The 13,385-nt window shown below is 42.8% G+C and overlaps 1 protein-coding gene across 9 annotated transcripts in view; it reads left to right on the top strand.

Annotated features, from left to right (window-relative positions):
• LRRC49 (leucine rich repeat containing 49) overlaps positions 1 to 13,385 on the top strand; it is a 182,350-nt gene that overhangs the window by 86,706 nt on the left and 82,259 nt on the right. For all 9 annotated transcript variants that reach the window (XM_084885081.1, XM_084885079.1, XM_084885075.1 and 6 more), the window contains one exon: positions 5,167 to 5,314. In XM_084885081.1, coding sequence (XP_084741207.1) covers positions 5,167 to 5,314 — 148 coding nt within the window. The remainder of the gene's footprint in view (positions 1 to 5,166; positions 5,315 to 13,385) is intronic.

Genomic DNA, 13,385 nt, shown 5'->3' with positions numbered 1-13,385 from the left:
TTTCTATTGTGTTGCCTTTGATCCTTTGTCAAAGAGCACTTGACTATAATTTTGTGAGTCTGTTTCTGGGCCCTCTACTCTGTCCCATTGATATATGTGTCTATTCTTTTACCAATACCACACTGTCCTGATTACTGTACTTTTATCTAAGTCTTGAAATAGGTTAATGTGAGTCCTCCAACTTTGTTCCTTGTGTTGCTAATCTAGGCCGTAGATTTTCCATATAAACTTTACCATCCTTGTTGATATCTACAAAATAACTTGCTGGAATTTTTATTAAAGAAAGGAATAATTTCTTTTCCAAATAATACCTAAATAACTGAGGTTAGTAAAATTCATTTAATGAATATTCAAATAACTAATGTTAACACTTAAACCTAAAAGTAGTTTCTTTTTCTGGGCACTATATTTAATACCCTTTATGCCTGTGTTAAGAAAAGGTAGGTGATATAAAATATTTATGTTACAGTAAAAAAAAACCTGTTTTTTTCACAATTAAAGTTGAGGCAAGGTCTTTTATAAGAATAAAGTGTTTTTATTATCACATTTAAATACTTCTAGTATGTTTTCCTCTCATTCAAGGTAAAGACTCTGTTATTCATTATTTTACCTCAGAGCTTATGTTTAACAATCTGAAAGGTAAATCCCATTATTTATATGCACATCATAGTTTTTGAGGCATGTTTAGGTAATTATGGGAAGACTAGTGACCCAGTGTATGGATTTGTGCACATTGAAAGGAAATCAAGTAAAAGGTGGCTGGTGGGTGGACTGGGCAATATGTGACAGACACACCCTGGAGCCAACTTTCTGTGGTCTCTCCCCAGACAACCACCCCTGGGGTGGTGCTATGGCTCAAAGGGTGTCTGTAAAGTGAGTGGGGTCCTTACAGAGGGCGGGATCCCTCAGCCTGCCCTCAGGGATTGGACCGAATCTGGTTCTCCAACATCCCGTGAGGGGTCCCAGAGTGTGAGAGGGCACGCTGCAAAATTGCAGTAATAGGGTGTGTAGAATGTAAAAGCAGGTGTGTAGTAAAGCCAGATTCTGAGCAGACAGTGCCCAGGCAACAACATAACCCATGGCCAAAGTTGTAATTATGTGGTCCCACAAGGAAATGGTCTCCCTCCTCTCTGGTTTTGGGGTGCGTCACCTGAGGACCTCTGGTGCCAAGTCACTGCAGCTTCACAGCTCCTGCTTTGAGCATCTGCTCCCTGGTGGTCAGTGTACGTAATAGTGACTGATTAGATGGGCAGAGGGACATTTCACATATTGGCCTCTAAAGTAATAGGGTGTGCTGAACCTAAAAGTAGGTGTGTAGTAAGCCATATTCTGGGACAGTGCCCCAGCAATAACATAACACATGGCCAAAGAATTTATTATTTTACCTAATAAAAGAGTAATATGCAAATTAACCACCACTCTGCTACACCCACAAGCCACAACCACCAGGCAATCAGAGTGATTATGCAAATAAACCCAACCAAGATGGCTACCAAAAGGGAGGCTTGGGTTTCCCCGGCAGGCCCCAGAAGGCCCTATATCTACTCAAGGATACAAAGTTTCAATTATAGAAGGTAAACAAATCCAAACAGAAATGGCAGAAGCCACAAAGCAAGCAGGAAGCTTGGGTCTGCTCCAGGCTACAAAGTTTCAATTGTAGAAGATAAATAAATTCCAGATACCAGGGCCTCAGCTTGGGTCGCCAATAGGCATGGCTGGCCTGCAAACCACCACAGGCCCCTTGCCCAGACCACGCCATTCCCCAAGGGAACCCCTAGCTAATAAAAGAATAATATGCAGATTGACCATCACTCCAACACACAAGATGGCTACCCACGTGTGCTCAAAGACCCTGCCCCATGTGGACACAAGATGGCCACCACAAGATGGCCAGCAGGTGAGGGCAGTTGGGAGGGACCAAGCCTGTAAGAGAGGGCAGTTGAGATGAACCAGGACTGCAAGGGAGGGCAGTAGTAAGCCATATTCTGGGACAGTGCCCCAGCAATAACATAACACATGGCCAAAGAATTTATTATTTGGAGGTAATCAACCCTGCAGGGGAGGACAGTTAGGGGTAACCAGGCCAGCAGAGGAGGGAAGTTGGGGGCAAACAGGCTGGCAGGGGAACAGTTAGACATCAATCAGGCTGGCATGGGAGTGGTTAGGGGGTGATCAGGCTGGCAGGCAGAAGCAGTTAGGGGCAATCAGGAAGGCAGGCAGGCGAGCAGTTGGGAGCCAGCAGTCCTGGATTGTGAGAGGGATGTCCCAGATTGTAGAGGGTGCAGGCTGGGCTGAGGGACACCCCCCATCCTGCCCCCATGCACAAATTTCATGCACCGGGCCTCTAGTGTGTGTGTGTGTGTGTGTGTGTGTGTGTGTGTGTGTGTGTGTCTGTGTGTGTGTGTGTGTGTGTTTAAATAACTCTTAATACTTAACAATAAGAAGACAAAAACATTTTTAAAATGGCACAAGATTGAACACACAGGAAAACATGTGCAGGTGGCAAATATGCAGATATTTGTTTCTAATACCATTCCCAATATAAGGAACATATACCTTGGAGAGAAGGCTGATTCTGAGACTGGGGTAGGATATCCTATATAATCCTATGCAAAAAAAAGCCTAATATGCTGTGTCCAGTCATCTGTTCAACCAATCAAAGCGCAGTATGCTAATGATATTCTAAGGCTGCTCAACCACTTGCTATGATATGCACCCACCACAGGAGGCAGACAGTCAACCAGTCACTATGGCATGCATTGACCACCAGGGAGCAGATGCTCTGACCGGTAGGTTAGCTTGCTGCTGGGGTCTGGCTGATTGGGACTGAGCAAGACAGGCTGGACATACCCTGGAGCCCTCCTATGGTCCCTCCCTGGCGGCCAACCTCCCACGTCCCTCCCTGGCCCTGATTGTGCTCCTGTGGGGTCCCTCAGCCTGGCCTGCACCCTCTTGCAATCTGGGACCCATTGAGAGATGTCAGAGAGCTGGGTTTAGCCAAATCCTGGCCAGGCCAAGGATCCCATCAGGCCTCTAGTATATAATATGAGCCTAGAGAATTTTGCAGTGCCAGAAAGTAAGGAAACACACACACACACACACACACACACGCAGAAACACACACACCTACATTAATGGTGGGTGTATGTCAAAGACACATAGGAGCTAAATGAAAGAGCTTTCAGTGGCCAAAGCCGGAACAATTTGAACAATAAAATAAAGTAGCCGGGACCGGTTTGGCTCAGTGGATAGAGCGTCGGCCTGTGGACTGAAAGGTCCCGGGTTCGATTCCGGGCAAGGGCATGTACCTTGGTTGCGGGCACAGGGTGTGCAAGAGGCAGCTGATCGATGATTCTCTCTCATCGATGTTTCTAACTCTCTATCCCTCTCTCTTCCTCTCTATGAAAAATCAATAAAAATATATTTAAAAAAAATAAAGTAGTATTGGATTGAAATCCAAAATATAAAATAAATATTCATGAATCCAAACTGATATACATAAATAAATGGTAAAAAGAGAGAGGGAGAGAGAGAGAGAGAGAGAGAGAGAGAGAGAGAGAGAGAGAGAGAGAGAGAGAGAAACCTCCTAGAAAGAAAAATTTCAAATAATTTATGTAGATAGTTGGCCCTCAAGGAGGGGAAACTGAACTTCCTATCCCTAACTATGGGCTGCTGATAATGAATTTCTTCCAATGAATTCAGGGGAGAGAAGAGTAAATTCACATTGCAGAAACCTGAAAAATACTTCCTTAGCCAGGTCATCAAGGTCAACTTTAACAGTGATGTCATGTTAGTTAATAATATGTACCTCAACCTTTGTCTAATCACTAGAAAAATATCAGACAAATCCAATACAGGGACATCCTACAAAATACCTGATAAGTATGCTGCAAAATGTCAAGATTGTCAAAAAAGATGGAAATTCTAAGAAACTGTCCCAGCTAAAAGGAGCCTAAGTTGACATGACAACTAAATGTAATATGACATTCTTGATGGGGTCCTGAAACAGAATAAGGACAGTAGGTACAAGCTTAGGAAATCTGGATAAAATATGGACTTGAGTTAATAAAAATATATTAATACTAGAGGCCCAGTGCACAAAATTCATGCACAGGTAGGGTCCCTAGTGGCTGCTGCTATCAGCTGGGGCCTCCCTTCCCCTGGCTGCCTGCTGCCACTGCCAACCAGGGCCTCCCTTCCCACCTGCTTTGGCCTGGTGCTGCACGCTCAACTTGTTCCACCATCCTGCTGCAGTCCCGCTCTCATCGAAGCCCATCAGGGCTGGCAGCATCTCCACTGCTGCCCACTGCCAGCACCGTGTTGCTGATGCCCACCATGTTTCATGCCGATCGTGGTGGTCAGTACAGGTATAACTCCTGGTTGGTCAAACTCCCACATCTGGGGAAAACTTGCATATTAGCCTTTTATTATATAGGATTAGTGCATTAATTATTTTAAAAATATACTATCCTATATAATAACTAGGCAATATGCAAATTGACCCTCACACCCTCACACACAAGATGGCCACCCCATATCATCACAAGATGGCTGCCCCCATATCATCACAAGATGGCCATCACAAGATAGTTGGCAGGGTAGGGCAGTTGTGGGTGCCCAGGCCAGCAGGGGAGAGCAGCTAGGGGTGATTGGGCCAACAGGGGAGGGCAGTTAGGGGTGCCCAGGCTGTCAGGGGAGGGCAGTTGGGGGCAATTGGGCCAGCAGAGGAGGGCAGTTGGGGGCAATTGGACCAGCAGGGGAGCAGTTAGATATCCATCATGCTTGCAGGAGAGGGCAGTTGGGAGGGACCAGGCTGATAGGGGAGCAGTTAGACATCAATCAGGCAGGCAGACGAGTGGTTAGGAGCCAGCAGACCTGGATTGTGAGAGGGATGTCCGGCTGCTAGTTTAGGCCCGATCCCTATGTCAGACATTCCCGAAGGGTTCCCAGATTGGAGAGGGTGCAGGCTGGTCTGAGGGATACTCCCCACTCGGTGCATAAATTTTGTGCACTGAGCCTCTGGAGCTAATATAAGATGTTAATTATAGGGGAAACTGGGTGGAGAGTATGTGAGAACTATACTCAAAAATTTTCTATAAATTTAAACTTCTATTAAACAAATCAAAGTTTTGAAGGTCACAATAACAGTGTTTTCTGTCTCTACAGTTTTGAGAGTGTTTGCTGCCTTGCTGATTCTCCTTCTCTCTCAGACATTACTTTTGATGGCAACCCCATAGCTCAGGAGCCATGGTACAAGCACACCGTTCTTCAGAACATGCTGCAGCTGCGCCAGCTGGATACAAGGAGAGTCACGGTGAGAGCTCCTCCAAGCGCTTACCAATCTGTTCTCCTTAGTGTGCGTGAGGGAATTGGGGATTCTTCTTAATTCTAATAAACTAGGTATTATCATAAATGTAATTATAGATATTTTTTTACCACTTTTCCCCTATTCTAAATGTCATTGAATAGGGTTTTTTAAATTCCTAGCCTTCTATTTAAATTAATTATTATGCTTGTTTTTTTCATTTTTGCTTAATATCCAACTAATAATTTATTTTGTAATGGGTAAAAATTCCATCAGCAATGGTTAAGAACATAATGGTTAAGAAAGTGGGTCCTGGAGCCAAACTGTTTAAGGGACATAGGAGCCAACTGATTAAGATGAGCTCTGAGGTAAAAGTGAATCTAGACATAGACATTATACCTTTCACTGAATTAACTGAAAATCGATTATAGACCTAAATATAAAATATAAGACTAGAAAACTTCTAGAAGAAAACTTAGGAAAAAATCTAAGAAACCTTGGGTTTGTGACTATTTTCTAGTTGTATACCTTTAGCAGTTTCCTTAACCTTTATATACCTAATTTTCTCTCCCATCCAAGTACTAACCAGGCCCGACCCTGCTTAGCTTCCGAGATCAGATGAGATCGGGCGCGTTCAGGGTGGTATGGCCGTAGACTATATACCTCATTTTCTCAAAGTAAAATGGGGATCATAATTGTATTATGTTGTTAGTTATTAGGAAGGTAAACTAAAGTATTGAACAAACCTTTGAACAGGGTGAGGCTACTACAAGGTATCATACGGAGTTGTTTTTGATGCTAAACCTCTCAAAATAATTATTTCTTTTCTTATTCGTTCTACTCCACTCTACCTATTCTACAATACTTAGAAGTTTTGATATGGTACCTCATCTGAGTGAAATGCTGCATATGATATCTTGTTTATTGATATACAAGTACATTAGCATATTTTGGCTCCAAGAAGTTCTGGAAGAACTTGGTTTCATTTCATCCCAAGTTAATTTTAATATTTTACTTACTCAGAAAAGTCCTTTTAATAATCTCAGACCTAAGCTTCTACTTGTTTTCTTATTAATGCTTCCAATTTTAATTGCATCTTGAGTAATCAGCTAAGTTTATTCAATTGTCAGTTGACTCATGGCCTGTACACAGCTTCACAATGTGTGCAGTTTACACCTCTATCTCAGCAGTATCATGGACAGATAAGATGGCTAGTTTTGATGAATTCATGAATACCAGGGATCTGGTAAGTTCTGCCTATCTCTTTGTTCCAGCAGGGTTCTTTGTTCTCTCAGTTTGTTCAGATATATACTGTCAACATTGTTTCATACTTTATCCTAAAGACATGTCTTTCTTAATTAGGCATTTTGGTTACTTTTCATTGTTCTTCCTGAGGAAGTTGGTATGAGTGGGGTAAGAGGTGAAGCTAACCCATTTATATAAATTAGTACTTAATTACAATATGTACAATAAACCCTTCATTTTGTGGACCTAAATTTAACAGACTTTGGATTTAGACAGAATTTCTGGTCTGTATGTCATATGTGAAAATTAGCACCCTGTTAATTTTTAAATGCTTTTAACCAAGATTTGATTACAATTGAACTAACAGGTTGTTGTTGTTTTTTAATTCCCTATAATTTTTTAACAAATTTTAGTAATTAGGTCGTATGGTGGAAAAAACACTGTAGTAATTTCACCAACATAAATAAATATTACATGTCTACCACTATAGTCTACAGCTCTTAAACAATGTTGGGCAAATCATTATCAATCACATCAAATCATGTGAGATAATTGGTTCTGTTTTCGCATGGCATGATTTTCTGTGTCAGTTTAACACATGCCAGCTGATATTCCGATGTGCACTGAGCCATGCCCCAGCTGTGTGCATTTGTTTACTCTCAATGATGGGTGAATGCATGCATTTATTAGATCTATTCAGCTTAAATTTAAAATTTCTGTAATACATACAGAAAACTTTTCTGTGAAATTAAACTTTTATATATATTATTGAGTTTTTACAGAGAGGAAGGGAGAGAGATAGAGAGCTAGAAACATCGATGAGAGAGAAACATTGACCAGCTGCCTCTTGCACACCCCCTACCGGGGATGTGCCCACAACCAATGTGCATGCCCTTGACCAGAATCGAACCTGGGACCCTTCAGTCCGCAGACTGACACTCTACCACTGAGCCAAACCGGCTTCGGCTGAAATTAAACTTTTTATACATACTTAACTTTAATTACACAACATGTCTACACTAGAGACCTGATGCACAAAATTCATGCAAGAGTAGTCCTTCCTTCTCCTGGCTGCTGATACCAGCTTCCCTTTGGCACACAGAACCCAGGCTTCACTCTGGCTGCTGGCAGGCACCCAGGACCCGGGCCTACCTCCAGCCCCAGTGTGTCGTCTGGAAGGACACCAGTCTAATTAGCATATTATGCTTTTATTTTTATAGATAAGTGAAAATGGGTAAACCAACTAATTTGCCAATTTTTTAACATGTGCATTTGGGAAACCTGCTTTATTATGTAACAGATTATTGGCTTTAATGGACATCCCCTCAACCAAATGAGTCCATTATATAAAGGTTTTACTGTATTGTGCTTCTTATAGTGAATTTATATCAGTCTTGTCTACATAACTAATATCCTTACAGAGCAGAAACCATTCTTCTTTTTCTTTGTTTAATACATACCAGTGTTCTGTACATGTTTCTTTTCTTCTCTATCTCACTCAATGCAGAAAATATAATAATGTTCAATAAAGATTTGCTGGTTCAGTGATATTTACCCACTTCTATGCCTTAAATAAAGGAGAATAAAACTGTATATAGTCACTGTTTTTGTACAGTCCATAGAGTATGTTTGCCTGGTGAGGAAATGAGGGAAAATCACCTGGGGTGGGAGCAGGGCTAGCTGTTCAGCTAAATACAGAGCAGCAGTCCTTTGCATCTGCCCTTCCACTGTTTATTTTAGAAATTTAAAAAACTCTTACATGGAAACAATCTCAAAGTTACAGAGAAGTTGTACATATTGTACAAAAAACTTTTTTTTTCTTCTTATACTGTTGTCAGACATGGACCAGGACCAAGGCAGGTCTCCCCGGCCAGTCTGGAAATGGGTCCTTGCAAAGTTGCAGAAAAAGCATTTTGGGGCTTATACATAGGAGGAGTTGAGGTATAGTGGCAAGATTTATTGGAAAGGCATGCACAGCATAGATGCTCCTGCAGAAGCTGCTATACTGCCTCATTCATGACCAGGTGGGTCAGCTTCATCTCACTGTGGAGCCACATGTCCACACTTGTGCTCACTCAGGAGAAGGGTGAGGACCTCCTGTGCCATTACTCTGGCATTCAAGGCTCTAATAGTCTAGCACCAGTGAGACATTGTGTACCTTGAGACTTTGTTCAGCTTTGATTATGTTTTCTTGGGCATGGGAGAGAGCAAGCTATCTTTCAAATGCTCCAATTTGTTCCTAATTCTCCTCTGGCTTGTGCTGGGCCCTCTCCCTATCCAATCCTTTTCCTTAATCTTCCAGGGTTCCATACCACTATCCTATCTTGTCCTTTTCCCAGGCTAGACTCCTCTCCTTTAGGGTGGCCATTTTGGCTTCTACTACGCATGCCTCATAGTTTTACCTCATCATCTGGCTTCTTTGCATGCCTCAGCAGAGGAATTTCCCCCTCTCTGTTTTACCTCTTCCCTAGGTTTAATCTGTGGGAAAGGACTGGTAATTCCCTGGGGAGATTGGAACGCTGGTTTTTCCTCTCTACTCAGAGGAAGAAGAGAAGTTTATCCCCATTGGCAGGGCAATTCAGCTATCATCTGTGCCTAGAAGTCAAAGACTCCTGGTTAAATCAACTTAATTAGATGTCTGGCTTCCTTCTCTTTTGTTAATATCTTACTAGGTGCCTACTGTAACAGAATCATTTGAGAGTAAGTTGCTGACTTGATTCCTCAACAACCCTGGACACTTTAGTGTGCGTATCATATAAGAAAAGACATTCTCCTGTGTAAATAAAATATAACCAATGAAATTAGGAAAAGAATATGGAATAATTACTAGTGTCAAATTCTAAAACCACTTTCAGTTTTACCAATCTTATCTATTAAAAGAATAACATGCAAATTAACCAACCATTACTCCGCTACACCCACAAGCAACATCCGCCAGCTAGTCAGAGTGAGTATGCAAATTAACCCCAACCAAAATGGCTGTAGCCACAGAGAGCAGGAGGGAGGCTTGGATTTCCCAGGCAATGGAGGAAATCAAGCTTTCCACCTGTCCTTGCCAGCCTAGGCTTCCACTCAAGGCTTTAAAGTTTCAATCATAGAAGATACACAAATCCAAACAGAAATGGCAGCAGCCATGGAGCTGGAAAGAGCGGGAGGCTAGGGTTGCCCCAGGCAATGCAGGAGCCAAACTTCTGCAGCCCTGGCCAGCTCAAGCCTTCACTTCAGGCTACAAAGTTTCAATTATAGAAGATACATAAATTCCAACAGAAATGGCTGCTGTCACAGAGCCAGCAGGAAGCTTGGCTCCGCTCCAGGTTACAAAGTTTCAATTACAGAAGATAAATACCAGATACCAGGGCCTCTGCTTGGGTTGCTGGGGGGTGTGGCCAGCCTGCAAACCACAGCAGGTCTCTTGCCCAGGCTGCCCCATGCCCCAAGAGAACAGCCACCCTTATCTGGGACACCCTTCAGGGCAAACCAGCTGCCTGCCCCCCCCCCCCCCCATGTACCAGGCCTCTATCCTATCTAATAAAAGAGTAATATGCAAATTGACCATCACTCTAGCACACAAGATGGCTGCCCCATGTGGTCAAAGATCCTTCCCCAATGTGGACACAAGATGGCCAGTAGGAAAGGGCAATTGAGAGGGACCAGGCCTGCAAAGGAGGGCAGTTTGGAGAGATCAACCCTGCAGGGGAGGGCAGTTAGGGGTGAGCAGGCCAGCAGAGGAGGGAAGTTGGGGGCAAATAGGCTGGCAGGGGAGCAGTTAGACATCAATCAGGGTGGTAGGGGAGTGGTTAGGGATTGATCAGGCTGGCAAGCAGAAGTGGTTAGGGGCAATTAGGAAGGCAGGCAGGTGAGCAGTTGGAAGCCACTGGGGTGGGAGCAGGGCTAGCTGTTCAGCTAAATACAGAGCAGCAGTCCTTCGCATCTGCTCTTCCATTGTTTATTTTAGAAATTTAAAAAACTCTTACATGTAAACAATCTTAAAGTTACAGAGAAGTTGTACATACTGTACAAAGTCGGACATCAATGGATCGGATCCACCAGGATCAGGTCTAAACAAGCAGTCGGACATCCCTTGAGGGGTCCCAGATTAGAGAGGGTGCATGGGCTAAGGGATACCTCCCACCCCATGCACAAATTTCATGCACCTGGCCTCTAGTCTATATATAAAAGCTTAAGCGACCGTCGCCACTGAAACAACTGAACGGATGACCAAACAGGCTGTGTGGGGCGACCAGGCCGGCAGGTGTGTTAGTGAGGGATGACCAAATGACTGAACAGCAGGCTGCGTGGGGCGACCAGGCCGGGGGAGGGGGCAGTTCAGGGCAACCAGGGGGGCAATGAACGGCAACCAGGACGGTGGAGGGGGGGCATTAGGGGTGACCAAGTTGGAAGGGGGGGCATTTTGGGGGCAACTAGGCCAGCAGGGGAGCAGTTGGGGGTTACCAGGCCAGCAAGGGGGGCGGGGCAGTTAGGGGTGATCAGGCAGGCAGGCAGGTAAGCAGTTAGGAGCCAGTAGTCTGGGATTGTGAGAGGGATGTCTGACTGCTGGTTTAGGTCTGACTCCCAGGATTAGGCCTAAACCCACAGTCAGACATCCTCCGAGGGGTCCCAGATTGGAGAGGCTGGTGGGACCAAATGACAGCAGGCAGGGCTGAGGAGAGTCTCTCATGAATTTCATATACCTGACCTCTAGTATCAACAATATTCTGTCTAGCAAAATGATCCAGTTTGGAATTATTCATTTGTGGGGGCTTAAAAAAATATTAACACTTTTCCTTCTTCTGGCTTGTCCAATAACCAAACAGATACAGATTAATCGGAGATTATAAAAGTTTAATATATGTGCAAGGGGAATTTACATAGGCATGAGAATTACATGAAAATTCCAAAGACAATGAGGCAACATTGGATATATAAAACATTTTTGGACAAAGGAGAAGGGGTGGGAGGAAATGGGGGATTTCAGAAATAAGAATGGGTGATTTATAGATAGTTGAGAAAGAGGGAACACACTTGCAGTAAAATCCTAGCCAGTTGACTCAGAAACAGTAGGACACAGGGAGTACCCACCTGCCTGAAGGTCTCTTATTGACCATACTCACTTCAAATTAGGGTAAGGCAACATACTGAGATCTCCTTCCTGAAACAGGTTTCTTTATCTGAATCTCTTGAATAGAAAAGGGGGAGGGTCAAAGGTTCTTTCTGATTCTTTTGTTTCGTAATAAACACCTTAAAATCAGTACATCGGAAAACAGCTTTGGGTGGCAGAATTTGGTCCTTTCACATTACATAGATTTTATTGTCATGTCTCTTTTTCAGACACAGTGTCTTAATTTTATTTTATTTTATTTCATGACTTTGGTATTTATGAAGATTACAGATCAGTTATATTGTAGAATGACCCTCAATTCAGGTGTTGGGTTTTGTGGGGTTTTTTTGTGTGTTTTTTTTTTTTTTCATGTTTCCTCATGATTAATTTTTAGCTACAAATCTTTGGAATAAATTTCACAAGTGATTTTGCATTCTTCTCTTTGCATCCTGTAGAGTGATGTGTAATTTTTTTTTATCCCTTTATTGATATTGTTCACTTTAATTAAGATGATGTCTGCCAGGCTTCTCCATGTAAAGTTACTGCTTTATTTATTTATTTATTTTTATTTTTATAATCCAATTCCTCATAAAAATTTCAATATATTTATGTTGGGATGGACCATGTTATTTAGTTTAGTTTAATTTTTGTTTATAATTTTATAATAACTTTAGTGTGGAAAGAATATAACTTTTAAAGACTTGCAGTAATGGGATTGGCATACAATGCCTATGAGCTAGCCTATCGTTTTTGTAAAAAAGTTAGATTGGAACACAGTCATGTTCATTTATTTGTTCCTGGTGAGACAATGAGACCACAGTTTTTGTCTTCTTGAAAAAAAATATTTCAATCAAGAGAAAAGGCAAAGTAAAGTAAGTAACAATTTATTGGCCACAGTGAAAACATACTTAAGACAGTGAAACAAGAAAGGGCATAGCAGAAGTAATAGGAGAGACTAGGCTGGACTGCTTTGGTTCACTGAGAAGTCAGAGAAAAGGCAGCCTCAGAAACAGGTTCAAGGGATTAGCCCGGGACCAGCCGCTGCTGCCCATAGTCTCCCGGAGTCCTAGAGGGAAGAAAGGGAAAGGGAATAGCATGAGCATGCTCCCCTAGATGAGAGCTTGCATTTGGGTCATTTATCCTGAACAAATTTCTCTCCCTCTTGCAGGTGGATATCTTAGGGGAAATCTCAGGAGAGGGTCTCAATAGAATAGTCATTAGTTTATAAATGTGCTCTTTCAGGGTGGTAGTCTTCACTGATTAGTTGGTGCCAGGGCAGGGTATCATTATTCAATGCAGCCGGTCTTGAGGCAGTGAGGGCATCATTTGTCTGCTTTACTGCTTTTCTGGGCTTGGAGCTGAAATACAACTGAGGCCTAGATCTTATCTTTAGGGAAGTCAAGGACAGGGGGCCTAAACCACATTGCCAGTGATATGAAATGTCAGGGGGTCTGAACTGCAAGGCCAACAATATGAAAGGTTAGGTTGGTCCAACTAAAGGACTAGTGATATGCTAGGGGAGGATAGGTTATCCTGGAGGCGAGGTTCTTGTTTTCCCAGTTTTGCTTCTTTGCATCTGAGGCTTTCTGCCTTGGTGATCTTTTGTATCTGGCCCATCTTCCTTGCTCTTCTCAGGTGTGTCTAACTGCCTATAACACAATTATATACTATGTCTGTTTTGATGCTGCAATAGTAAAATTGAGTAGTTACTAAAGAAACTATATGGTCTATAAGCCT

Source organism: Pipistrellus hanaki (assembly GCF_964339955.1).
Source record: "Pipistrellus hanaki genome assembly, chromosome: 1".
Classification (NCBI taxonomy): domain Eukaryota; kingdom Metazoa; phylum Chordata; class Mammalia; order Chiroptera; family Vespertilionidae; genus Pipistrellus; species Pipistrellus hanaki.
This window is presented reverse-complemented; position numbering and strand designations above follow the sequence as displayed.